At 39.3% G+C, this 27,570-nt stretch overlaps 4 protein-coding genes across 4 annotated transcripts; 1 reads left to right on the top strand and 3 right to left on the bottom strand.

Moving 5' to 3' along the window:
- Positions 1-689: 689 nt before the first annotated feature.
- Positions 690-5,898, bottom strand: LOC137956421 (protein trichome birefringence-like 23). The gene is made up of 3 exons (XM_068803913.1): positions 5,565-5,898; positions 4,900-5,189; positions 690-1,704 (listed from the first exon to the last, which is right to left on the bottom strand). Exons 1-3 carry the CDS (start codon positions 5,797-5,799, stop codon positions 931-933), a joined length of 1,299 nt encoding a protein of 432 aa, XP_068660014.1. The 5' UTR covers positions 5,800-5,898; the 3' UTR covers positions 690-930.
- A 1,999-nt stretch (positions 5,899-7,897) lies between these two features.
- LOC137942909 (protein ENHANCED DISEASE RESISTANCE 4-like) lies at positions 7,898-12,397 on the bottom strand. The gene is made up of 5 exons (XM_068788634.1): positions 11,947-12,397; positions 9,458-11,756; positions 9,268-9,328; positions 8,935-9,158; positions 7,898-8,325 (listed from the first exon to the last, which is right to left on the bottom strand). Exons 1-5 carry the CDS (start codon positions 12,059-12,061, stop codon positions 8,271-8,273), a joined length of 2,754 nt encoding a protein of 917 aa, XP_068644735.1. The 5' UTR covers positions 12,062-12,397; the 3' UTR covers positions 7,898-8,270.
- A 4,222-nt stretch (positions 12,398-16,619) lies between these two features.
- Positions 16,620-18,851, top strand: LOC137959188 (uncharacterized). The gene is made up of 5 exons (XM_068806550.1): positions 16,620-16,838; positions 17,494-17,620; positions 17,709-17,952; positions 18,177-18,287; positions 18,584-18,851. The coding sequence occupies exons 1-5, from the start codon at positions 16,765-16,767 to the stop codon at positions 18,703-18,705; spliced, it is 678 nt and encodes a 225-aa protein (XP_068662651.1). The 5' UTR covers positions 16,620-16,764; the 3' UTR covers positions 18,706-18,851.
- A 2,938-nt stretch (positions 18,852-21,789) lies between these two features.
- LOC137956412 (jasmonoyl--L-amino acid synthetase JAR4-like) lies at positions 21,790-27,077 on the bottom strand. Its single transcript, XM_068803901.1, has 6 exons — positions 27,006-27,077; positions 26,157-26,192; positions 25,240-25,576; positions 25,054-25,155; positions 24,057-24,877; positions 21,790-22,489 (listed from the first exon to the last, which is right to left on the bottom strand). Exons 3-6 carry the CDS (start codon positions 25,518-25,520, stop codon positions 21,948-21,950), a joined length of 1,746 nt encoding a protein of 581 aa, XP_068660002.1. The 5' UTR covers positions 25,521-25,576; positions 26,157-26,192; positions 27,006-27,077; the 3' UTR covers positions 21,790-21,947.
- Positions 27,078-27,570: the final 493 nt, after the last annotated feature.

Raw genomic sequence — 27,570 nt, 5'->3', positions numbered from 1 at the left:
TTTTTGCCTTTTCTGAAAACCTCAAAGTTAACTGAAAGGGTTTTCTAGACAATCCTAAACACAAGAGTCAAAAGGAGGTGTCCCTCTAATCCGTTTTTATCGTAATACTACTTGAATATTTACATATACTAACTATAAAACCCTTCTATTGGGTTTAAATAGTTTAAAACATTATAATAAAATAATATATTTTTTGTTTAAAATAAAATAAGCTTTAACATATAATCAAACATTAGTGGATATTTGGATTATTTTTTTTAATTTGATGTTTTTCTTTGATAAAAGTTGCTTTCTTACTCTTTTCGTATATGATTTGCCAAGATGATGTTGGACTTGTCTTCACCCATCTTCCCATGGATAAGATGCTGTTGAGCAGCCACTCCAGGTTCTGTGGAACCATTACGTATGACAATGATGGAGAGTCGATGATAACAATTAACCAGAGGGGAAGTCCTTGAATCAATGAAAATGATGATCTTTCCAATACAATAAGACTCCGACAAAAAAGTTAGGAAACCACTTTGCCTGTGTAATAGAGGTGGGGAATGTTCACCAAAACCACTTGAACATCATCAAATGCTGAACAAGACGGCCTTGAGAAAGAGTTGGAGATCACTCGTACTACTGCCAATCAAATAAAGTCGGCTGTCCAGACTCGTAATTAGCATGTCATATACCAGACACTAAGCTCGGAAGCAGGATTCAGATTAGAGCTTCATGTTTTGAATTGAAACACAGGGCTTCATAGAACACTTAAATAGTGCTTCTTGGTACAAAAGAAACCCACAAGCAGAATTACAGTCTACTGTACACAATCTACTACTAGTACTTCCTTAGGTCCTGATCCTTTCACTAAAACATCTTACAGGTATCCCGTAAATTCGGCAGCCAAAAACACCTTAAAAAACACAATTCTAGCCACAAAAATCATCAATCATTTAACACCAACTCCATTACCAAATCATTCCAATTATCTATGGGTCCAGGCAAACACCAGTGCAGACAGTCATTTTGAACTTCCGCATTTTTATCCTTACTGAATGGATGAAACTGCCTGTAGGGACCCGGATGACCATCTGGTCTAAGTAAAGAAAGTCCCGCAGTGTCCAAAAGTCTAAGGTCCACACCTCTATTTGAAACTGAAGGTTTTGCTTTCTCAAATACTTCCAGCTCAATGCCCCTCAGTATCTTATCCACATCATTTAGACTAATATCCCCTTCTTTGAAAGGTACCATTCTTTTGCAAGTTCCGCCACTAAACCACTCTCCATTCTCAAAGTGATCAGGCGTGGAGGTTCTAAGCAGTACAAAAACCTTGTGATCAGATGTGGCAATGAAGTTCAAGACTAACTGCAAGGCCTTTCTATAGGCAGTGTCAAATCCAAGTTCCGTTAAGTTTTTCCCTGGACAGTAGTGGCACCCAATAACTTTACCCTTCTCATGGTATATGGCAGTCTTGAGAAACCATTTCCCCCCTGAAACGATCATGTAGTCAAAGTTCGAATATTGGTCAGTCCACTTTGAATCCAGCAAATCAAGATTAAGCTGGATTTCAGATGTCGAGACACCATTAATGTCCTCAAAAATTGAAGCCTTGATTAAAAACGGTGACCAGACAACAGAGAGAGTGAAGTTGTAGGAGGGGAAGTGCCACCTTTTGGATTTATACTCCTTATCATGGTAGACCTCAATAACTTGTGCAACCTACATCACCAATAAAAGCAAAAAGTAAGAATGCCAGTGCTGTTTATAATTGTGTTATAAATTTTCACAGGTAAGTCTGCTTTTGGAACCAGTAAAATTTTATAGATTTCAAAACTATGACACTGAACCACTATAACAGGAGCATCAGGTAAATGAGCAGTCCTAACGAAAGCAACACGATTAACAGAGGTGTAGAAAGAGGAATAGTGGACATTGGATTGATCAGGGCCCTATAACTGAATCAGACTTATTCAATGTCAAAGCAGCCAAGGATGCAGAAGAACATTTGAATCATAAAAGAAATAATGGATACAAATAACTCTTTCCAACTAATTAACTATTAAATACTGTGGCTGGCTCTCTCTCCGAGATAATGATGACGACTAAACAGACTGAACAATTTCAAGACAACAAAGACTGATTCGTGAGCTTGATTTGCTAGGTCATACTGTCACCTCCGGATGGGTTGATCTGTTTTAATCAGCACCTGACAGCTCAGTCAGATGTTTTCTACCATCTAATACATAGGTCAATTGTAGGTACACCTATTTATGTGGCTCGATACCTGGGTAGGTTGGTATCAGGAGGATTATGCAATATGGATGCTCTGTAGTGTCAATGTTACTGAGGAATAAGAAATCCAACAAACCCACCCACTTTGTAATTGGAATGAATTGGTGGAGCTGCCATTGAATTGCTCAAGGCCCAATAAACGCCTGACCTATTCAGTGTTAAAGCAGCCAAGGACGCAGAAGAACTTGACAACTTGTTAATCATAAAAGGAAACAGTAAATTCAAATCAATAGTTTCAACCAATCAACTATTAAATTAAGCATTTTCATTGCACATTTATAGTTCTAAGCCTATATAAAATGAAATCCAACAAACCCACACTCCTGATACAAACCCATTCATGTAACCTAGGAGTTAGGAATACCTTCCATATGAAGGTTGAAAACTCAACTGACACTCAATGAATTTGAGACATGATCAGCATAATCTACACTCAGGTCAAGTAAAATGATACTTGTTAAAGAAGTATGTTAAGTACCTAGCTCCAAAACTAATGTAACGCAGAAAGCTAGACCCTTAAACATATCTTATACTAGATTTTAAGGGGTCGAATTTTTCAAATTCCACAAGGTTTGAAGCTTTTCGCATGTTAGCTCGGGTATCAAACATCTACCAACAAGCATGAATAGAACTCTTCTCACTGTGCAATATTAGGTCTATACTAAACATGATCGATCATCCCTATAAAGGATGATCGACCAACCAGAGAGCAGTAGGTTTTCCATAAAACCTAATGAATGTATGAGCAGCAGGTTTTCTGAAAAAAAAGTAGGTTTTACTTCAGTCTTTAATCTTGTAAGCGCAACTTTTAATTTTTTACTAAAAAAGAAAGATGTAATGAAGGCTGGCCAACTTCCAATGCAGTCAATTTCACCCCCAAATTGCTCTGTTTCTTAGATTTAGGAGACGTCTCAAATTGGTACCACCTCTCGTCCCATTTTCTATACTTTCTCACTCCTTCATCTCTTGAAAATTCTTTATTTTCTCTGTGTATTGTTATGAATCATATCATATTCTCTAAATGCCATTTCTATATTGTTAAAATTCCATGCCCAAAAGCAAATCTAGTCTCATAACTGCCCCCACAAGATTTTGTCTTCACCTCTTGTCACATGTCTCATAACACTCCAAAAGACTAACACCCACCTTAAACAAGTATTCTTAAGTTAGATCCTCTCATGCTCCCTTTCCTTATGGATGATAGCATATGTATCAAAGCATTATAAAATGTAGAGTAAGTACAGCCTCAAATGAGGGATAAAATTAATAATATAACTATCTCAGCAGCAAAAAGATTCACACCACAAGAATAGCTCTAATTTTGTAAAAGATAAGCCTGAAGATAACTACAGAGATGTTGAAGTATAGAGTCCAAAGCTGGGGTAGAAAATGAGAATGGTACTTCATGCAGTTGGAGAATTGTGTTGGCAATACTATTTTTTTCTCTTCTTTCAAAAAATAGTATGGGCAATAGTGGGTTAAACAGGAAACCCGATCCGTGAGTTGGAGCAAAGAAGGGGTTCACCAGAATTACTCAGGCAGGAACAGAACTAAACCTGCCAGACAAGGTTCATTCCTTTCCCACCCTTTGGTTTTATGAAAATGTCAAAAAATTTAACTTTTTTCACATAAAATCTTATAATAATGAATAATGAATGTTATTACTATAGAGAACCCACGCCCTAAAATATCATCTTATTCCTTAACCATTAGTCTTCTATGGTAAAACATCAGTAATGGATGGCTACAGCTTCCAGTGTTTTTCGTTCTTTCTATCTTCCCATCGATAAGTCACCATTCATTTTAAAGGTCGAGAAGAAGAGAAAAGGATGAAGAAAATACAATGGATATCTTTCATCTACTTCACTGTTGTGTTTTATAGCAGAGATCCAAACTCCTCATTAATCCATAAACTAAGGTATTGTTCCCTTTTCAGTCTGACGATTGATCTGCAGGATAGAAAAGAGTTTATGTTGTTTGTTAGGTTTCTATGTATTGTCACTTTTGCCCTTTTTTGTCCAAATTTCACTTACTTTCTTAGTTTCCTCCTGGTCCTCTTTCTGTTTCTATTTCTTATTAATTTATCTTAAATTTTTTTGAAGCCATATAAGAGGCAGGGAAGCTGTGCATCATGGGCATGTTGGGTTTTTTGACAGCTACCCTTACTCTGCCCCCTATAAATTTCATCTGTAACATTCTCAGTCAAAGAGAACCCTCAAGAGGCTTATTCTTAGTACACTCTCCCTTTTTTTGGAACTTAATGCAATTACACTTTTCTTCAACAAATAACACAAAAGAGAAGCACAATGCCTGAAATCATCATACTCTAACAATTCATTAAATAGGGTTTTACAAGTCCAACTGGGAAAGGATTATATATATATATATTCTTAGTACACTCACCCTTTTTTTTGGAACTAAATACAATTACACTTTTCTTCAACAAATAACACAAAAGAGAAGCACAACGCCTGAAATCATCATTCTCTAACAAATCATTAAAAAGGGTTTTACAAGTCCAACTGGGAAAGAATTATATATATATATATATATATATATATATATTCAAAGACATACAGCTAACCACTAAATCCATGATTTGTGAGGGCAGAAGGACAGTACCTTTGAAAGCATGCACAGCAAGGACTGGACATGGTTGCGAGAAATTGAGTCCCCTACAAATGCCCAATGTTTATTCCGCATAGCCACCAGAAATCTCCTCGAATCAAATTTCGGTAACTCACAGTCCCGAGGCTTCCACCTCCAAAAGAGATACCCATTATCTGGTCGCCCATTCTTCATACAATTCTGATGCTCTTCCACCACATGACAGCTTTCATTAGTGTAAGCAGGACCCATTGGGTCGGGTATCCAATCTCCTACGAAAAGATCGCATTTACTTGTATAATTTCCTGTCAAAGTCGTTGGACTAGAAAAATTAGTTTCAAAGAACTAGAGAAAACAGCAGAAACAAAGACATTGCAGAGAAAATAAAGTAAACCAAATACAGAACGCAGAGATTTTTTCTCTGGAGTGCTAGAAAAATTTCGCAGGCGTTTCTGTGAAAACTGAATAACAAATAATAGAAAAAAGGAAAGAAGGAATCCAACTAAAAGGGACCCGCACTCCAGCAGCAGTAGCAGTGATTCCCTAGTAATTTTCCTAAATGTAACAAAAAAAAAAGCAAATGCAATCTTCCAGAAAGCTACTCAGAAACTCAATTTTTCTAATAGAAATCTTCCAACATACAAATTTCAGAACCATATGAGAATCTCCCAAACACCCACCTGCATTTGATTCCTGGCTTTCTGTCTCCGAGGTTGTAGTGGAAGCGAGTGTGTCCGCGGAAGCCACTTTTTCCACATACGGTGTCTCGGCAGCCGGCGAAAAATTTCCCGAACGAGAGACAAAAAGGCGAAAGGCAAGACCCATTAGAAGGAGCGAAACAGCAAATTTTACATAGATGTGGCTGTGTTTGTGAAGGGACCATGGGTTCCAGTCAAACCTCATTCCCTTCACCATTTTCAGCCTTCACTGATACAAGCAGAAGAAATGACGATGAAGAAAAGAAGAATCAGGCTGGTTGCTGCCTCTCATATGGGTATTAACTCACCGAAGGAAAGAAGATAAAACAGTAACTAATGGAGAAATAACTTTGTCTGCTCTTGGAGTTTTCTGAACGCTGAAGCACTGTACTTTTGGTCTGAACCTATTGAAAACCAGAATTTGCATCGGAAAATGGCTATAATGCCCTTTTCTTTCATCTATTAATTAAATGGTTTTAGCTCTTAATAAACAAGCAACTGAACAAGAAAAAATTTCCCTTTCGTCGTATACTCGTGTTGGTTGAAAGCCATCAATCAAATCTATAAGCACCCACAAGAGTTTCCAGTTTGAGTTCTTCACAAGGGTAAATCTGTACTTGCAGAAGCAGACGCCCGCCAACTTGAATTCCCAAACGAATCGCAACTGAAATAATTGCATTTTTCTACCAGAAAGAAAGCGTAATATTTGGGTTTTGTTTCTGGGTGATTTCCAAAACGGCGAGTGAGACCAGAGGAGTCACAACTCACAAGGGTGGTGTTAGATCGAAATCTTGCATTTAAATATAGATAGAAAATCGCAGAAAGCAGTCAGCCACAGCTGGATGATGTGTTCTATTTTAATTGCATGTTGTTGGAACACACTCCCGGTGGGGCAACACCATGCTTCGTCATTCTCAATTCAAATCATTTTTTAATAGATTTCAGACTCATCGCAGCGAAGAATCCTGTCTATAATGCTCCATCCAGTGAAGCCAACAACACCCACCGTTTGCCAGCATTTACCATCTATGATATAAGAATGATCCTGCCATTCAGTTTGCAATTTCCTCGGGAATGTGCTTCAACTTTGGCTACCAAAAAATTGCTGGCTCAGAACTCTTCTTTTGGCACAATTATCCTTGTGCTTGTCTCCATCAATCATCATCTCCGCTTTGATTTACAGTGATTGAATGAATGATCAACAACCTCTCCTCTTTATCCTTTCCATTTTCCCTTTCTTCCCACTTTTCCTTGATTTACTTTGGTGCGGTATCATAATATACTCTCTCTGATTACAGATCAGATGTTTGATTATTTTATAACAGATCACATGAATGCTAAAGCGAGTCTGTCACTTCTTCTTTTTAATCTTGGTTATTTTACGCGTGATTTACTGCAGAATACTTCGCGATTGAGCTTTACAGAAGTCGACATTAGGAGAAAGTAAAACCAGTAGGAAGACGATGTATCTTGATAACCCAGTTTGGTGTTTGGTCCTTTTCTCTCTTGAAAACGGAGGGAAAGTAATTTTTTGTAAATAATTAATAATTAAAAGTAAGAGGTAAGTGATCAGTTTATTGTTTCTATCATTTCCTGTAGAACAATAAAAAAACTCATTTTTCTATCCTTTTTAATATTTTAAAATATAAAAAAAAAAAAACAAACGAACAATTTTCATTTTCCATATTCTTTTTTTTTCTTTCTAGAAGGCACAAACACACTCCTAATCCATATGAAGATGAATATTAAGCTGTAAGTTGTGTTTGGCTCTAAGTTAACCTATAACCCTTATTTTTAGTCAGATTAAGAGAGAGGTTGCTCTTTACAGCTCAACAAGACAAAAGCTCTACTGTCCTACAAAAAAAAAAACACAGGGAAACCTCTCTTTAGAGAAGAGAGGCAAGAGGATGCCTCTCCCTCGAGGCCAGCATGTGGGAGCATGTGTCCAATCAGCTAAACGGCTTTTTTTTCTTTATGGTTGATCTATTTCTTTGTTATCGACTTTTTACCAGAGTGAAATGACATTAAACCTGGAGTAAACCCTTCAGAGTTTCAAAAGCTGGTAAGCTACCGCTGTAGTATTCCAAAAGAGACGCATATGTGTCCCATTCAACAACCCAGCTTTTCTTGACTTTTGTATAAAGCTGTCCCTTCCACGTTCATGATGTTGGACCAGTTACAGGCCAAACAACAAAAAGTCTTTTCAACTCCTGAGGAGCTTGAGCATATCATGGAAGTTCAATTTCCAATTAACCCATCGACTGTGAGTAATAAGTAGGAAGCTATAAAGATGATGAAACTTTGACATTGCACGATGTCCCCCAGAAATTGATTCCAGTAAAATCATGTTGAATTCTTCCGTTAAATCAAGAGGAAGAAGTCTCCGGAAAAACAGAGCAGAGGAAATCCGGTGTAACTATACATACGAATGTTGTAAATGTATTAAAGATAGAAATAAAAAAGAAACGGAAGATCTCTCCGGTGAAAGCCTTACAAATCACACATGACTGCTTAACAAGTAAACAAGACACTACCCAGTGAGCAGGTAAACCCTCTTAAAGAGATTGGAGAGAAAGGAGGGTCATTCAAAATAAGGAGTTGAATATCAGCCTGCCCATATATCAATGAAAGAAATCCTCTGTGAGACAGTCGAAACACTTCTGAACCGTTTCCTCATAATTGATACACCTATGACATTCCTCTTGGGACTCTCATACCAAACCCATGCTTCATCTTCTGAACTCTGTTAACACGTTAAACACCAATTATTTAATTTGTTATTAGACAATACAAAGACAGACAATTGTGAATGATGACAATAGGCACTGAAATCTCCCTACAAAAAATATCAAACTAAACTTTTGGATCTTCATCTCCCTACAGAAAATTTTGTCTATATACCACAAGATAACAATACCACTGTCTCCTACAATGGTAGGTCATATTCTTCTTTTTTCTAGGTAAATTTATTGAATTTATGGAGTTTTTCGTTAAAAAATAATAATGAAAGATCCAAGAGGACTGCTTCAAGAATGAAGAAAACCACTGAATTCACTCGAATCCAAATCCTCTTAGAGCAACAATTCATTCTAGTCATTTGAGAGACAACCACAATGAAGAAACCCAATTAATCAAAGTTCATGGAAAACACAACCAAATAAACAAGTAGCAGGAAAAATAATTCAAATGTGCAGAATCCATATTTTTACTACCATTCTCACATTACTATCCTAAATGGAATTCATAGCATGCTATTATTGAACCGTGCACAAAATTCCCCTGAAATATTCTCCATGAAAAAAGCATTAACTGATTGAATTCAAAATAAACTCTTTCTTGTAAAGTAACTTACGTAGGGGCAAGTCTGCCAAGACTGTCTTGCTCATCACCTGAGGTCTCATCAAATACTCTACCAGAAATCTCAATGATATATGATTTGTCCCTTGTGACTGGGAGTCCTCTGCTTGCAAGTAGGTCTAAATCTCTCTGATGAAGCTCTCTCCCATTAACAAAAATGCCAGAAGTCCCACCAGAGCAGTTTTTAGGCATTGGAAAATTAAATTCTTCTATGAATGGCTGGAAATAGATAAAGAACATTATCAGCATGCAATCAGGAAATGTCTGACCGGATAAACTAATACTACAAATATATTTTATCATCAATATAGGAGTCTAAAGTTCTCACAGGAATTATGCCAAGACATTGCTGGCCCATGATACCCCAGAATCCAGCTCTGTAGTCATACCTGGTTGAGGTAGATAGAGAAAAAACTACATGTTATTGTCTGCAGATTTCCTAAGGTTATATAACTGAGAGGCACAGGATGAAAGAATTATGAATGGAAAAGTAGGTTACATAGTGAAGAAACGCTTACCAATACTGCCCAGGATGAATTGGTCCTGCTTGTTTTTCAGCTTTCTTAACTACACGATCTGAAATAGGTTGGCCATTGATTGAAACAGAGGACTTCCCCTCGAAAAGTTGATTAGACCGACCAAAGTCTTTAAAACTCTTCTTGATGATACCAGCAAAGAAGGATTCACCTCCCTTACCGATCCTTGGCCGATCTTCTTCTTTGCCCACCTCTCCAGAATCCTGAGACATGCCAGAATTTGGATATTCATTGTATGAGCAAACCATTTCAGTTGCCATAGAGACATCCTTCACAGAATTCTGTCTGGAAGTATTCAACAATCCCTTTGTCATAACTATTTTTTCTTGCTCTGATCTTTTACTCCTACTCCCCTTTCCAAACTTGCTACCAATACGATTAGTCGGAGAGAAGTTAAATTGGTCACAAGGAGGAGAAGTTGGCAGTGAAGAGGACAAGTCTGCATTCAAGTGCGACCCATTTCTTTGAGTGGCCATACTATCAGGGCTTTCCTCCGATGAAATGGAAGAAGGTGAAAGTGCTCTTAGTCTCTCAGACCCACTTAAGTTTGATAACTGTTCCTCTCCAGTAGCATTCAGGCTAGCGTTTGGAGAAGCCGCCACTAGTTGATCATCAGAGGTGATCAGTATTCTTTCCTCCTTTTGAGAATTCAAACCTCCCTCCCTCATCATCTCACCAGAGTCATATGAGATCTCTGATGATACATGATTAGATAAAGAAGGAAAGGTAAAGACTACCCTTTTACCATCAAGTACAAAAGAGATAATCTCTGAACAGGTCCTGCAACGCATTTTCTGTTGGTTCTTCATTGTTAAAAATTTCTTTGGAAGTTGCAGCAATTCAGAGCAGTTGCAGCAAGTTATGAAGGGTGCACCACCAGCTATGGGGTGGCATTTTCGCCTCTTTTCCCTGGCAACCATGGTTCTTTCTGTGACCATTCTCCTCTTTGGAAATGACCTCCTAAACATATGAAACTCAGAGTCACTGAGATTTCTCACATGGGATGCAGGTGCGTGAGCTTGAAATGGAGCATTGGGAGCTCTATAATCATAAGCACCCAGCCCAAAAGCAGCTGGTCTGTCTACATGGTAGAGCATGTGATTCACTGCAGAATTTGGTAACTTCTGATTTGCAAACACTGGTGGAGTAACTTGACCAGGCACTTGCCATGGGTGACTGTGGCAATTCAAACAAGAGCGGGGGAGGTGATCATAGAATGCATTGGGTGGATATAGAACCACGGGATCTGCATCCGAGTCCCTGTATTGTCCAGGAAGATGATCATTTGATCGCTCCTGAGGAAGTTGGGAGAACTTTGGATGAGCTCCCCTCAACATTTGGCTCCCACCCAACTGGTCACCATATCCAAGAATCTCACTTGGAGTATGCAGAGGAGGATAAAAATTCCTCGCATCCAGCTCATGCCTACTCAGAGAGATAGTGTCATTCTGAAAAAGTATAGGCCTCCGACCATCTGGGGGCAAGAATTGTGAGGAAATCCGAGTAGATTCAGAAGAGGTTCCATGGAAGAATCCCCGATTATTTGCTTCATAAGAAGTTGCAGGTACCACGCGTCTATTATCAGAAGACCACTCTCTGGGTTTCTCAGACACATCACAGGATCGAGTAAGCCGGTCCCTCAGTTCGTCTAACGTTCTCAAAAGCTCTGTCCGACCTTGTTCCAGGAGCTCGGCTCTACCAGAGCTCTCTGGCTTCTGATTCTTCAACGGTCCAACATAACCATAAGCACGATCTAGGTGGTAATTGAACGGACCCACTTCAGGATACTGAGAGAACTCTACACCTTCTGTCACAGCTCTCTGTCTTCTCCGAAATGCGGAAAGCCCCTCCCTTTCCAAGGGACGCCTGCCATACTTTTGTCTGAATGTTCCGAACTCATTACTCTCTTCTACTTGGGCTTTCAGTTTACCCTCCCCATCTGTACTTGCTGTAATTAACACGTCCGAACTGGCTTCGCCACTGTTTGCAGGGACCCAGCTATCAACAGGGGCCTTGGATGGAAACCTACATCTGGCGCCAAATGTTGGTTCTTTTTGAGTCCCGGGCGACACATTGCTGTTAAAATTTGCCGTTCTATCTGGAAAGACGCTTTCTTTTTTGCTGAAGTCCACTCTGTCCCTCTTGTGATCCGTTTCTGAAGCTTCATTCATAAGAACCGTCTTCTCCTCAGACAGAGTCTGCGAGTTTTGGAGAACTCTAAGCTTTGCATCCTCAGATTTTTCTGATGGAGTATCTGTTTGTGAAGGTTTTTGTCTCCTCGCTGAAATTTATAAAAGAAAACCGATGTTTCATATACAGACCAGAAAACAAGAAAAAGAAAGAGAAGCGGGTAAGGATTTTCGCCAAGAACTGCAACTGTTAAAATCAGAAACTCGACTACGCCTAAACCGTCTGGACTAAAAAACAAAAATCAAACAGAAGGGAGTGTTAAACTGAGCTTCTTGGCGTACCTTGAAGTGTTGTATCACATCCACCGCATCGATAAAATGGGTAATCCGGGAGTTCCGGCAGAAGCTTCTCGCACTTGGGACAACGTACTACTCGAAATTTCGCACCGTCAGCCATTCTCAAGTAAATTAAGAGAAAACCCTTTTTCCAGCTAGAAACACCTGAAAACCAGAGGCTGCTACGCAGACAAAGCACTCAGGACTCAAAAATCCGTCTTCACTGAGCAGAATTAGCAACCCCAAGACGTAATAAACAGAAATATACGGATTCCACAGGTAAACTTTATGGAAACTCCCTTTAAAGCTCGTATGGCTATCTAAAACATGGCAGAGCTAAGAACAATTCGAGAAGAGACTTTCCATCATCACAGGTTGCCGGTTAGTTTTTACATTTTCCGATAGCTTTAGAAGAGAACAAAACTCTGATTTCTCTCTGTTATTTTTTCTTTTCACCGGAACTCGAAAAAGCATGTCGCAAGGGAGACGAGGGCAACAGCGAATTTTCTGACGAAAAGCGAGTTTGAAAAGAATCGGTCCTCACGATCTTCGATAAAACGAAACTACAGGCAAAAAAGGAAAAACGGAAAAAAAGAAAAAGCAAAAAAGTGGAATTATTAGAAGAAACTGCCCTAGGTATCTGTATAGATATATATTCTACTATACAGTGAATACTGCATACAGACATACCTCATTGAGTGATTGAAAATGATCGAGGAGTGGAATGTGTTGAATTGAGACACAGATAAGTGAAACAGACACAAACACTTTCGAACAATATTTTCGGACTTATCATTCTTATCCGTTTAGGAGTCAATTTATAATACATTACATATTGGTTTTAAGATCAATTTAGATCCTAAAATCGAAAAATAAAATCGCATGATCAAGGAAACAATTCGTTTCCTACAATCAAGCCATAATAATTTTTTTTTGTTTTGATTTTACGGAAGATTCCCTCTTCTGAAATGAAGCTCAGATAACTCATGCCAACACTCCCCCTCAAGTTGGTGTGTACAGATATCGGATGCCCAATTTGCCAAGTGAATTGTATAAGTTCTTGTTGCATACTATGCTTGGTCTGAGACAAAAATATACCATAAATCCGCTCTTCTTGAGAGCTCCATTGAGTGTGATCAGCAGAAGTCTATTTGTACGATCCAATTCGGATGTTCAGTTCGGTCCGGTTCGGTAATTCGGTTTGATCAAGTCTGATCCGAGTCAAATCTGGTATGTCAACTTTTTCGTCGAGAGCACTTCTGAATCGTGCTCTCATGGCGAACCAGAGATTAATTCGAGATAGTCTTCTGTGACGGGTGACGACAGAGCGTCTTCGATGACGAGTGACGACAAAGCGTCTTCGGTGATGGGGTCACGACAGAGTGTGTTTGGTAATGACGACATAGTGTGTTCGGTAATGTGGTGACGACAGAGCATCTTCGGTGATGGGTGACGACAAAGCATCTTCGGTGATGACAAAGTGTCTTCGATGACAACATAGTGTCTTCGGTTTTGTGGTCTTGGGTCCTGTTTTCCAACTCCCCTTCAAGCTGGGGGTGAGTGAATAGTATGAACGCCCAGTTTGCTGCAAATAATATTTTTTTTTCAACTCCAAATAGTAGAGTTTGCCCCGTCTAACCTCATAACTAAGAATCTTCCGAGTTAGAATGTCCTAGATGCGTAATATTTGTCGTAGGTGCCCGCTGATTATCTTCCATGGATGTCACCACAGCTTTCCCAGGAATCTTTTTACGAGGTTTTTTGGAGAAATCTCACCACTCCGGATAGTCAATAATCTCATAACACCGTTGTTGCGAATGTCCTTTTTCTCTGCAGTGATTACATACCCGGTTGTTACGTTTTTCAGAGGATTGAGTGTTCTTACTGCTTGATGATCCTTGTCGGTTTTGGTTGACCAACATCGTCGAGTTCTCTAAGACTGGACGATAACTCCCCATTGTTTGTCTCTGTTGATTTTCTCGTCTGATATATACGTATGTACTCTCCAAATCAAGTTGGGGTCTTTTTGCAAGATTTCTCCACGAACTTGATCAAACTCGGAGTCAAACCCATTGAGAAAAATATGAACTCGAAGCCTAGCCATTGCAGAGTCCAACTGGATTAGCCCTTCGACCGTTCCTTCCTGATATATGGTTTTATGATCAATCTCATAGAAAATAACAACCAGTTCATTGTAGTACGTGGATAATGGTCTACCATTTTGTTTGGTAGATTTTTTTTTTTGGTTCAGTTCAAATATAGAGGTTTCATCTGATCCATCATAGAACGTTTTTTATACTGCTTCCCATATCTCCTCGGTAGTGGAGAGGCGAATAAATCGCTGCATTAGCAATGGACTCATGGAGTCAATAAGTCAAATTTTGACTCTTTGATTTTTAGTAATCCATGCTCCAAGATTGGGATCGCCATATGCTGGTTTTCTCGTTTCGCAAGTGACATATCTAGCTTTGTTGCGTGCGCTAATTCGCATCTCCATGATTTGGGACCATAATGAATAATTGGTCTCATCGAGGATGATTCCAATTGGAAATGCAGAATTGTCTTGGTGGACTATAATTTGTGGTGATGGGATACGTTCGGTTGATGCACCTGTAGTGGTGGCCATCGATCTAATTTTTTTTTTCTAGTCCGTTTTTGGTCAATTTTGGATCGCTTCGGGTCCAGGTCGGTAGAATAATAAAATCAGACCTAAGTTAAGCAAATTTTTTTTTCCGCGTACCTAGTCGTCTTTGCCTTCGGGGACGACAGTCCTGATTTCGGCGACAGCAAGCCTTCTTGTTTCGTCGACGACGGTATGGTTTTCTGGGAGGCCGAGCGGTGGCTCTGCGTTGGTAGCTTTCAGAACTTCCACCGATCTTCTGTGACGGCGATTCTCTTCCTCTTCGCCAAGCTGGTGATGTGTCCGAAAAACGAGTGGTGATTCGGTGACGGTTCAACAGCGGTTTGGTGGGTTCCAGCAGGGTTCGAGTGGCGGAATTCAGCTACGAAAACAATCGGTGCAAAAAGAGAACGTCATTGCAGAAAGAGAACAAAGTTCTGCAAGTCAACAGCGGTGATCGGTGACAGTAACGGGTTGGTGGTAAGGTCGTCGACGGTCGTCTTCGGTCTGTGGTGATCGTTGTCGGTCGTCGACAACGTTATTTTTGGCTATGGGACGGCCGAAATACAGAGTTGCAAAAAAAACAGAGTTCTGCAATTCTACGACGAATTTTTTTCGACTTCTTCTTTCGGCGACTATGAGAACACTTAGCTCCGACTTTCAGTGACGTAAATGAGAAGATAATTCTCCCGCTATGATACCATGTTGAATTGAAACACATATAAGTGAAACTAAAATGCAAACACTTTCAAACAATATTTTTGGACTTATCATTTATAATAAATGATAATTTATAACTATTATATGATGATTTTAGGATCAATTTAGATCCTAAAATCAACGAATAAAATCACACGATGTTTCGGGGTCAGGTTTGGGTGGTAAGCTCCGTGTTGTTTTGTCGGGGTAAGGTTTGTGTTGTTTGGTTGGCTTTCCCAAGGAACTGGTCTTTCGGTTTCGGGGTCAGGTTTGGGTGTTGCGTCGTGGGCGGAAGCTCTGTGTTGTTTTGTTGGCTTTTACCAAGGAACTGGTCTTTCGTCCTCGTCGGTCATAGTCGTATGTCGTCGTCGTTGGCAGGTGGAGTCTTCACTCTCACTCGTTTGTGGAGATGATCGTCAGAGCCAGACTCTATGAAATCCGTACAAGAGGAGGTAAATGGAGTAGAGTCACTGTCAACAAACTGGCTGCTTGTCGAGGTGCGGAAGATAAAGAAACACCAATAGGGATCAAGGTTCAAGGAAACATGGAATTTCGTGTTTTTCCCATATCAACGTTAAAGAAAAATAAAAAATCACAACTTCATCTTCTTCTCGGATTCTCTCAAATACGGAATACTGCTTCCGTATAACACTGTCCGCAGTAAAGGTAAGACATGTCACTTTCATCAGCTTCTGGTTGCTTTAATAAAACAAAAATAAAACTAGATCTTCGGGTGTAAGAACGGGCAGAGATTGAAAGTAACTGAAAAAATTCGGCGAGATGGAGAAGCGAAAGTATGGGTTTGGCCGTTCTGAAAAGGGTTGGAGTGCGCATATCTCAGTCTGACGAAAGGGGCGATTCCCCATCTGAGCTGTGGTCTCTTCCCCCCTTGCAGACTGATCTGTGAATCCAATATTTTGCTAGGTAATAAACAAGTACACGCAACCAGTCTTTCAACTAATATTTTTTAGTAAAATAAATTAAGGTGAATATTAATAAATTTATTAATAAATAATAACTTAATTTAAATTGATGATAAATGAATTATAATGAGTAGTAATAAATAAATCATAAAAATATAATATATTATATATAGTTAATAAGAATAAATTATAATCATCATTAAACATAATTAATAATTAACATCCGTAATATATTTTATTATACATTATATTAATAAATATAAGTATTCATAATAATCATAAATTCATTATAAATATAATTACATTTGCTTTTGAATGATTGGCATGGAATTCACTTTCCCTTTCCTCCAAAGTGTACTAACCACCCAAACTCTTCGAAAATAAATGCTGGCTGGTGGTGGAACCGAGGGATCCTCATCTTCGGTATTCCGGAATCCGGATCCAAACGAGCGCTCCTCCAATGGGCGGGAATTTCAAATGCTGGCGCCAAACCAGGACGGATTGCGATATGAGCCGTGTGCGTAGCTGCAACTGGCGAGAGAAGACAGGGAAGAGTGGCAAAAGTGTGTTTCGGGGCGGGAAATGAAGAGAAAACGAGAAGACATTAGGCTGTTTGGACAGCTCTCTCTTCCATCGTCGTTCCTCTCCGGTTCCAGGTATCCTCCTCTCTCGGCCACCACTTCCTTTCATCTCTATGTCAATGTTATTAGTTGTATGCTAAAAAATTTAGGGTTTTTTTTCTCTCTCTCGCTCTCGTGTTTGCACAATATGATACGCTCAAGTAAAATATCTGCCGACGTTTTTTTAATAAAATAAAGAATAATCTTGGTTTTAAGTTTTTCCTAAGGGTTTTTAAAAAAAATTCAGACGTAATGGCCTTTCGTAATCATTCATGTTGTTTGACACACAAATTATTGCTCACAGCCAACAATCTATCTCTCTTGTTCAGTCAGCCCCTCCCTCACCGTTCAATTAGGTGTAATTATGCAGGACGATTCGAATTACTTACTGTTGTCTTGGAGTTTTTAGGGCATTGATATATGTGATAGGTTTGATGCGAAGGGAACCCGTCAAACCTAATTTCCTGTTATTTGTAAATATTAGAACACGATACTGTCAACGGTGGTTAATGCAAACGAAGGCAATGAATGATACATCGTTTTACTGACTCGGGTAGATGTCATGCTTGAGGCTTGGAAAACAAGCTCTGGCTTTTAGTATATATTGGTTCATTCTCCAGCTTTCTATGCTTTCTCTTCTTTCTCCTGACACTAGTTTATCTTTTTCCTTACTTTCGATCATTGACTACAGGGTGATACCTAGCGGCGCCAAGGCGTCTAATGAAGCAGACTTTAATAAGAAACCTTCCAAGTCGAGTATATCACTCTCTGATTTCTTAAGCCGAAAGCTTGACAAACCTAATGAGAAGACTGTTCAGGTATTCATTAGTTTTGACTTTCGTCTTTTTTTTTTCCATTTAATTAGGCTTTGTTGACGAATTTACTGAACTAAAATTCTACCAACAGGAAAGACGGTGTTCTTTCACATCAGTTACCAATGGACTTTCTGTCCGGCATCAGAGAATTGGCGAGGAGGAAACCCTATCAAGTTTAGCTGTTAATGGGACAGTTTTCCAACATTTTAATCGTACTGCAAAAGACAAGTACCAAACAGGAAGTAATGCCGAGGGTGAGAAGGAGATAGAATGTCCAACAGATAGGGTATTTGCAAGAAAAGGCAACAATCCCTTTGCAGTTCCTACTTGTTCAGGTTAGTCTTCTCCTGTGAGAAGCTCCTAATTATATTCATCTCTCATGTGTTTTTTCGGTGATAGGTTGGCTCTCTTCTCGGAGGAGACATGATAGAAGTCCTTTCTGATTATAACTTGTGTTGCCGAACTCACTACTAGTCACTTAATTTGTTCCTAGAAGTGAAATATTTGAGGTTAGATTGGATGAGGAGGATGTCTATATACATATCATTTCTGTTTTCAGGACAACCCGTTCATTCCAGGCATCTAGTTGTTCTCGGTGATGATCCGAAACCCAAGCAAATGAGGGGAAGTAGCTTCACGAGCAAGAGAGCAGACCACATCTTCAACCATTGTAAGTTTCCTCTAGCAATGAGATAACCCATACTGAAAAACCCTCAATTGTCTGCTTTGTTTGACACAATTTTTAAGCAAGTTCTCAGTCGTTTTTGTTTAAAAATAAACTTATGGTATGCTAGAGCTACAAAAAGGGGAATTTTTTGCTGATTAAGTGAAGGATTCTTGTTTGTGACTCAAAAAAGTCAACAAGGGTAGAATTTCTGATTAAGGGGAACTTTCTGCTTACTTCAGAGTGCGCCAACTCTCCATTCATCCATATCTTTATTCAATATGACACTGGTGTTTTCTCAGATGCAAACGGAGGCGGGTGGTGGGACTATAATATGGAGGGTGTCGACCAGGAAGAAGTGGGCTGCAACGAGGCATGGGAAAGTATTGGAGCCACCACCATAGGTGGATTAGAATGGCATTAGTTGAAGTCAAAGCCCTGATAATGTTTCTTGTTACATAGATATAGATGGCTCTGTAGATAACTGTTGTCTTTTCATTTGGTTCCAAGTTCTGGCCAATGAGATTGTTATTTCAGGAAATTGGATTTACTTGCTATTTGTTATTAAAAGTTTCTCTCTAAAACAAAAAAACAGGTCAGTGAGACGACTGTACGACACGCGTGGAAATGGTAGGTCCCTTTTACTAATTCATTTGCTTCGACTAAAGAGCGATAGGGACCAAAACATTATCTCAACCACTGGGCTCCACCCTCCATCTGACAATGAAAGCCAAATGGAAATTGGCTTCGCTGTTGTTCGTCGTTAGACCAGGCGCAGTGACGAAGAAGACGGAGTTAGCTATCACTGCCATCAGTGACTTCACGATGGTTTCCTGTCGCTCGGTTTCTTCAGTTTTCATTCCAACAATTCAAATCTTATTTGCCGAGGCCAACGGCTTTATATTCTCCGTCACATAGCAGCAGAAACAGGGGCTTCTTCGCGTACTGGCTCATCGTCCACTATTTAAGCTGCAGTGGGCGGAGGCACCACCAGTCAACGAAACACTTGAGAACCCCAACATCATCTCCAGCAATAAACCTTGAACGATCTTTTTCAATCGTTTGTCCAGAATTCCATTGTAAAAAGTAACGCTAATAAACACCTGTAAGTTATCGTCTTTCCGTCGTTCTTGGTGAAATGAGATCCCATGTAAAGAAGAGGGATACACAAATATGTTATTAGGAAATTTTCTCGGTCTTATACAACTGTGATAATCTCGTTGCAATTTAAAAGATCGGATTTTCAAGAACTTAATTCTTTTAATCATATGTATGATCAGAGGCAAATAAGAAAAATGGAGGCTGCTGAATATAAACTGGAAAGCAGCAGAAGCAAGAAGGTGTTATCTGGATAGAGAAACTAAAAAGAACAGAACTTGAAAGATGTAATATTTCAAAGAGAATCGTCCGTTTAAAAAACATAAACGAGAAGGCTTTTGATAGCATACACATGTTGCGATTTCCATGGAGTTTCAATCAATATCTAGAACTACTTTCTCCAGAATGTAAGAGATGCGCAGAAGCCATGCAGAGTAGCCTTCATCCTTTTCCTGCTCTCCTCGCTTACCTTCAATTTTCTCTTGTTGGCCTTAACGAACCCATTCAACAAAGCCACCTTAAACAATCCTCTCACCTTCGTGGCCGATCCCATCCGGCAGGTCACAGAGACTTCCTCGGAGCTTTCCGAAATCTGGCCGGTTGAGCTTCGCGATCCCCGGGAAAACGGCAAGATCATCGAGTTCCGGTCGAGGATGTGAGAAACAGATACCAACTCGAACGAGTCATACAGAGGACTCCCGCAATCCCAGACTAAAACCCGTGCCTCATCTTCTTTCTCTTCTTCCTTCAGGTTTTGGGAGGAACCCATGACAGGATTTTCACCAATGGAGATTCTGAGAATTCCCCATTTGAATTTGATCCATTGAAGAGAAACTGACAGGTGCCACCGTTCGAAAAACTTTAGCACTCACTAAGGGAAAATACAGCTAAGTTTTGGGCGTGGGACCCTTTCATCTATTAGATGCGTATTTACTGGTTTTATGAATTGTGAATGAGCCACAGTAACTGAGGGACTCCTTTTCTGTTTCTTTCTTCCTTTAGTGCTCTGCTACCGACTCTGCTTGATCTGGGCCAAATTCATTTTTGTTCATTATTCTGGGACCTGTCTCTTGGCAGAATTCTCTATCTAGATCTGCCACAGATTGCACAAATCTTCCTTCTTCAATCTTTTTACTTGATGATACATGTAAGATGCATATAGTTTTAAGTAAGGAATCATCAATGAGATCACCCCATTCTTAATTAAATTATGCAGAGTCTATGGCTCTACCGGCCAGCTCTACCGGAGAACGTCACCCTCCTTGTCTGGAGCCCGCAACTGAAAGTCCTCCGGAACATTGTCTGTCGTTTACATAACTAGAATCAGTTTCGAAGAACCGACGTCAGTTCAACCTATTGGAGACAAATGGCTCAACCCAGCCGTTTCAGATGTAATATGAAATTATACTTTTATAGAGCCATTTCAACCTCTTTTTAAGAGAGAGCTAAAACTTAGTATGAAATGAAATCTTAACCATGCAGATCTACCGCATAGACTGCATTATTTGGAGACATAATCTCTCAGGGAATCTCAATGTTTCAGCAAAGAAGTAAACTATTCGAGTAGCCTGAGAGACGAGATTATTAGTTTACATTCACGTGTATTGATTAGCATCGACATCGTTATTTATCACAGCAGATCTATCCCGAAAGCTAAGTTATTCTTCTATTTTACCCAGCTCTGTTTGTTCTTGTTTTTCTCTTCCTCTTTGCAGTCGGTAGGCTTTTCTCCATGGATTATAAAAGCAACCTCAGTTGGCTTCCATTTTCAGCTCTTAAATATGTTTGGATTATCTAATTAATGGTTAGGAATCTGTTTGTATCTGTCTGGTTTAAAGAGGGCCCAGAGAGAGAGACGGAGTGTGCACATGCCTTTGCGTTGTTTAAATTATTAAAGAAAGAACGTGATTTGTTTGGTCTATTATCTGAAACCCACCTACTCGGGTAATCGCTTTTGATTCAGTACCAAAACTGGGTTTGGCTTTTCGTAGATTTTGTGCCTGTTGATTGGGATTTAAATACCTTTAATGAGGTTTTAAGAATACGACCGTTATTTTTTAGTAGTCTACGGGGTGACTTGCTTAAAAAGAGGGAGACTGTCTTGCCACTTCCACCTTATTGGGTAAAGACAGTTTTTAAAGGTCTCAGTCATCTCTAGAACAGATGATGACAGATTGAGAAGGAAGGCAACAGGGAAGGGTCTCCTCCCTCCTCTTAAAGTAAGTCTAAGGAGGAAGAGGCTATAAAAAATTCAATCCTTGAAAAATATAAGTATAGACTATAAAAAAAATTACTTATAATTCAATATTTTCAAAGAACATTAGGTGCCTTAGAGGAGAATTACAGAGATTAGGCCAGAAACCTGCTACAAGACAGGTTTAGATTGGAGGATTGAAATATCCCATTGGCAGTTGAGTTTTTCCTCTCCACCGTCCCCAATAATTAGATCACATTGCAGTTGAAAGTTAGCTGTCTCACCGGTTGAGACGACCCAAGTCAGAGTCTGAAAAGATCATCCACCTTAATCTTCAAATTTTTTTCTGAATAAATAAAATACTGCTTTACGGATCAACTGAAGGGAGTGCTAAAGCAGTTTTTAACAACGTTGCTGCGCAGTATCTGAAGAACCACACTGTTGGAAACACCGACACAGCGTGGGGTCTTGAACTGGCTGACGGCCGCTCCCAGGCCCAGGAAATGATCTAGAATCTTCTGGAACGTTCCTCTCTCGACAACCCGGAGCTCCAGTGCTCCAATGGCGTTCACCTTTCGTGAACCCACGTAGCCTGCATCCACAAATGACCTGTCCAAGCAGTCGCAGCAGCTCTTCAGCACTTCCTCAGTGGCTTCCGCGTTGAGTTCCCAGTATATCACGTAGTGTCCCGGGTCTGTAGATAGGTCCACTTGACTTGTGAAGTCCATCACCTCCAGCTTCTCTTTCGCCAACAGATTGCTTGCAGCTTCCACTGCCAGTTGCAAGTCCTTCTCGGTGTTCTTGTCAATGTTCACTGTCAGTAGAAGATTTCTCCGGCAGACGAATTGAAGTTCCGGTGTTGAGTTGTGAAAGCCCATCACTTTCACCACGTCTCCCAGTCTATACCTGTAGAAACCTGAAACTCGAAACACCAGCTACCTTTATCAAGTTCAAGAATATCTTGTCTCTTTGAACAAAGACTACTTTTCTATCTGCACAGTTCTAGATAAATCTGACTCATCTTTCATGAAAATAATATCTTAATAAAAGCCTTCCGAGGAGATTGAATTCAGGGTTTAATCAGGTTCACAATCACAAGTGAAAAGCAGAGTCACGCAGGGGTTTAACAATTGGTCGAGAAGAGCTTTGTTAATATAGCACTACCCACGAGCCATTCCTAGTAATAAACAAAGCAAATGAACCACTACCCATTCATCTTTATAAAAGAACCTCATATGATCAACTACGAGCACATTCAAAGCTTCAAATCGGTCACTGTTGTATGTGGCCACTCTCCAACTTTTTCTCACAAAGTTGCATAAAATAATGAAACAGGCAGTAAAACAAAACAGCACAACTTAAGAGTAAGACTAGTGATAGTGGTCTTAGTGGAGCTTTTCACCTATCCATAATTAAATGTTACTCAACATGGTTCCCTATGTGAATACCTGACATAATTCACTGATCAACTAAACATCTAGTCTTTCTTCCATCGACTAAAGGATTATGCAAGTCGAGCAGTAATAAGATGCGACTCCAGGTTATAACGTTTGCTGGGTAATTGAGATTTCTGAGTGACAATAGATGAAGTCAAAGTGAAACCCATTAATTGGGAAAAGATAACCAAAGATTTCCCTCACAAAAACTTAAATAATAAGGATTCCAAATTCATCAAGATTAAGAAGTTCCATCAAGAGATGTTCTGGTTTTGCTTGACAGGACTATTTATGCTACTGAATGAAAGAAACATTATGCCCCAGAAGACAATCAAGAATATTTTACTCGACTCCACTTAAAAAATAGCAAGAACAAGAACCTGCTCCTTTTTTTATATTAAGATTTTTATTGCTGAGTTCTTTTCTTTAACTTTCTCGTTGACATATACTCCATTCCAAAGGGATTGACAGCTTTTATAGACAGCTAGTCTATAGATTAAACAAATGAGGCAAAGAAAGAGAAAATCTAATGTGCTTCACACCATGAAAACGGCAAACAAGATAAATATAAGATTAAGGATGACTTCTCATCCTGAAACTACAAGTGAAAGATACAACAAAAGTTTTGATGTTAAATAGCAAGTAGTTGTGACTCTTGTGTTTGTTCAAAAAGGCAAATCAGAGAGAGAAGGCTGAAGATACTAATATGGAGCTTATTGCAGATTTATGGTCTTGTTCAATTAAAAGAGAATCTCAAAGAGGAAGCTTCAATTTTAAGTAAAGTGGGAAGAGGAAAGCATATGAATACACAAGACAGGAGGCAACTGCATGTTTGTTTTGCTTAACCTACGGAATGGCAAATTTCTTTTGCACAAGTCAAAAAGAGAAAAAAAACACTACTAGAACATTTATTTTGACAACAGATGTTGTCGGACATATGAAAGCTAAGATTGTGTTTATTGACACAATTAAATATTAGACATAAGTAAGCACAACAACTAAAAACTCTTAATGCTCTTCTGAAGACATCAGAGCAAAGACACATACCAGCAAAATTGGTGAAGATAATTTCATATTCTTCCCCGACCTTCACCTCTGTCAAACCAATTGGTTGAGATTCTTTATATTGTATTGTAGATGCAGTACTCTCCAAATCCTGCTCAGGTTTCTCTTCAAGTGGAATAAATTCAAAGTATCCAATATCTGGAAGAACAGCAAATGTTGCAAGCTCAGGAGGCAATTGAGGGTTTACATTTGCCCCAATCCATCCCTCAGATGACCCATAATCAGCACTTAACAAAGGCAAGTTACCAGCATAGTGTCTCAATTTCTTCAAATAAGGAAGCATAGACCCAGTCATGATCCCATAAACATACTTGGCATTGGGCCAAAGTTCTGGAATCACTCCATACCAGTTATTCAAACCAGTACACTTCTTATATATGGAATCTGCCAGCTCTGGGTTAGGCCTCAGGAGCTTTGTAACAGCTTCCCTGATGGATGGAACAGTAATTCTGCTGGAGAGAACTCCTTCTCTGATATCAGCACATAGCTCTTCCCAAACTTGCTCAAGAGTTCGAAATGCATGAAGAATGCTATGGGCAAAAGTGGAGAAGATATATTGGACTTCATCAGAGTAGATCAGACCACATAACAGATGGCAGTACAATGATTGATGGAAGTCAGACCCAAAGATGACCTCATCAGGGCTGCAAGGCTGTGACATGATAGATTTCAAGGTCTGTTTGAAGTGTTCAGAACGGAATAGGTTCGTCGTAGCAGTAGAAGATAGCAGACCTCCTTTGGTTTTGGACTGCTTGCCGCTATATATAAATTGCAGGGATTTTCCATGGTGGATAGGATATTCTCTGCCAAATAATTTCTAAAAAGTAAGACAGGAGAATTTTGGGTTCAAAGGCCACTCTTTATGCTAATGATGAGGATGTTTATTTAGACTCAGAACTTACATCATAAGATAATTTTTGTTGTCCGAAGGCAATTAGTAGGTAGAAGGGAAATAATTATTAAGTTTTGTAAGTTTGACCTGTTTCTGAATGCAAATGATGTTTTGTATATCTGCAAGGTGGAATGAACTAATTCCTCATTGAATGGGACAAACTTGGGTTTTCCCTCCGTAGTACCAGAGCTGGATCAAACAAAAAAGAAGAAATTAGAGGTAGTGTACTTACCTGCAAGGGGAAAGGGGAAAGAAAGAAGGAAAAATTGAAACCTTAATGATAAGGTTGTTATGCATTTTCCAGTGAGAATAGATGAAATATCTCCATCAACAATCCTCTGGATGTACGGTTCCAATTCAGTGTGGGTACACAAAGGCACACATGCCTTAAAGCTCTCTGGATCAGTTCTCCCTCCAAGGCCAAACTGCTGCAAGTACTCTGCATTCCCATTTTCTCGAAGAATTCTCTGAAGAGTCTCCTGTTGTACTCTCCTGGCATCCTTTGTCATCACCTCAAATTCCTCTATAAAGCTGTCTTGATCAAATTTCTCCATGTGCTGTGAACTCCTTATCGCTTTGTTAGTCCCTTCACAATATCGCTGTACAGTTCCTGATAGAAAAGGGAGAAGTAAAAATATATTTCAGACACATGATCAGATTTGAAACAGAGAAATACAATCTTAGTAATCCAAAATAGGAGAAAACAAGAAAACTCAACATACGCAGCTTTCCTTCTATCTAATGCACAGGGTCTTGCCCATGGGTAAAAAACAAAAAATCAATAACGCTGTGAGAAAACCCATTTACTTAGGATTAAATCTTTAAGATATTGTAAACAGAGTATGTTCTTCCAAGCAGAAAGAATCAGACAGCAAAAATAAAGAAAAGGTGAAATGATCTTAGTATCTTAAAAAAGTTCCTGTAAATTTGTATTGCAGGCCATCCTCTTTCCTCCACAGAGAAGAGAAGAGAAGAGAACAGAAAGAAATTTAAAATCAAGAAAAGTTGCATCACTTTCTGAAAAGAAACAAAGAGCATCTGTCTAAATAGCTTTTCTTAAAAGAAAATAAGGAAGATGGGAGAAACAGAAAACGAAACTCTCAGGCAGCTGAAACAAATAGATAAGCGAGTGACATTAAGCTCTCAATAACCAGGAAGCTAACGCAAGATAAACGATGAATTACGAATACCTCGAATGAGTGTGCAACAGGTTATTCCTGGTTTATCTGCCAAAGACGAACAACAAGATAAGAAATCAGACCAGTGTGTTGAAAAAGAACAAATGGTGAAAAGAAACCGTATAATAAACTTGCGACATACGATGCGTTCTTAAATTCAAGAGAAATTACATGCAGTACCAACAGTGAGAAATCGGAAACAGATTGGTAATAGCGGATGAGCACGGCTCCGGACAGATTCTAAACCAGTAATATTTCAACTCCGCCAGCCAAAACAGGAGAGACTTGGTAATAACGGGCGATTTGTGAGTACTTCTAGAACATCGATATTTCATAAAGAAACTTAAATAGAAAACAGAATCTGAACAACTTTGAAAAATCTTTACGTCGTTGTAAACTACCGTCCAGGAAAAAATTCAATCGTTATAGTAGACACGTAATTAACAAAGTGAAAACTAATAAACCATTGGAAGTTTTCTTCTTTATATCTGACCAAGGGAAAAGATTATTGCAAGCAAATGTGATACAGCCAACACTTCCGACGAATCTAACTGAACCAAAAAGAAAAGACAGCTCCAGTACCCTCTTGTCCATATAAAAGAAGCTCAATGGCTGAAAGGTGGTAAACAAGGGAAATCGAAAGCTTCAGCAAAAATAAAATAAAATAATTTAAAACCAAAGACCACAGGAATTATGAAAACGACTGGTTTCGCACATAAATACAAGATTGAGCTTTGAAATACCAACGCCCGAATATTTGAACTGCTTGAACAAGTGCAAGGAAAACTAAAGCTACCAAAGTAATGCTTGATGGAGCAGTTTCATTGGCGAAAACATGAGTACAAACTACTCGACTCCTACCTCTGATAAGCTCCTTCAATCAAATTCACCAAGAACACCGCGTTTATGACGAAAATCTTTGAATTAAAATTCACCGCGACCCCTTTTTCAGTGGAAAAGAAAAAATGAAAGAAACAAACGAGATTCTCTGCGTATTTTGGAGAAGTGCGGGGAGGGAAGTCTGTTCAGCAGGCTTTTTATAGAAGACACCGTGGAGAGACTCCGTCCAGCTATCCAATGGGTAAATAATCGGAAAAGATATTACTTTCCTTAAATGACACTGACGCCAAATAACGGAAGAACCGTAGTCCTTTTCCTAATTTCCTTCCGTCGAGATTTCATCGCTATTCGCCTTTCGAGTATTTAATTTAACTGCTTCTCCATGTCAAAAACTGAATAGCAACAGTATGCTGTCTCCTTCACCCCTCAATCCGATCAAAAGGTAAGAAATTAGAGAAACTGGAAACTTCAATGCTACACAGTCTGTCAGCCTTCGTTTCTGGGTTGTCGTAAGCGATAAATCGGTCATAATACGGAAACTGTACCAACTCCCCGATCGGCTGATGCCATTTAACTCATATAGGCC

The sequence above is a fragment of the Aristolochia californica genome, unplaced genomic scaffold (genome assembly GCF_029961685.1).
Source record: "Aristolochia californica isolate CCGP_79_NKW_82.1479 unplaced genomic scaffold, dmAriCali1.0.hap1 SCAF_1, whole genome shotgun sequence".
NCBI lineage: Eukaryota > Viridiplantae > Streptophyta > Magnoliopsida > Piperales > Aristolochiaceae > Aristolochia > Aristolochia californica.
This window is presented reverse-complemented; position numbering and strand designations above follow the sequence as displayed.

Coding starts and splice junctions, on each gene's coding strand:
- LOC137942909 (XM_068788634.1), bottom strand. CDS start 12,061: ATGGCTGACGGTGCGAAATTTCGAGTAGTACGTTGTCCCAAGTGCGAG. Junction 11,757..11,946: donor ATGTGATACAACACTTCAAG/GTACGCCAAGAA, acceptor TATAAATTTCAG/CGAGGAGACAAAAACCTTCA. Junction 8,326..8,934: donor CTTGGCAGACTTGCCCCTAC/GTAAGTTACTTT, acceptor ACGTGTTAACAG/AGTTCAGAAGATGAAGCATG.
- LOC137956421 (XM_068803913.1), bottom strand. CDS start 5,799: ATGGTGAAGGGAATGAGGTTTGACTGGAACCCATGGTCCCTTCACAAA. Junction 5,190..5,564: donor AAGCCAGGAATCAAATGCAG/GTGGGTGTTTGG, acceptor CGACTTTGACAG/GAAATTATACAAGTAAATGC. Junction 1,705..4,899: donor TGCTGTGCATGCTTTCAAAG/GTACTGTCCTTC, acceptor TTGGTGATGTAG/GTTGCACAAGTTATTGAGGT.
- LOC137956412 (XM_068803901.1), bottom strand. CDS start 25,520: ATGGAGAAATTTGATCAAGACAGCTTTATAGAGGAATTTGAGGTGATG. Junction 25,156..25,239: donor ATAACAACCTTATCATTAAG/GTTTCAATTTTT, acceptor TGTTTGATCCAG/CTCTGGTACTACGGAGGGAA. Junction 22,490..24,056: donor TATCTTCACCAATTTTGCTG/GTATGTGTCTTT, acceptor TTCGAGTTTCAG/GTTTCTACAGGTATAGACTG.
- LOC137959188 (XM_068806550.1), top strand. CDS start 16,765: ATGAAGAGAAAACGAGAAGACATTAGGCTGTTTGGACAGCTCTCTCTT. Junction 16,839..17,493: donor TCGTTCCTCTCCGGTTCCAG/GTATCCTCCTCT, acceptor CATTGACTACAG/GGTGATACCTAGCGGCGCCA. Junction 17,621..17,708: donor CTAATGAGAAGACTGTTCAG/GTATTCATTAGT, acceptor TTCTACCAACAG/GAAAGACGGTGTTCTTTCAC.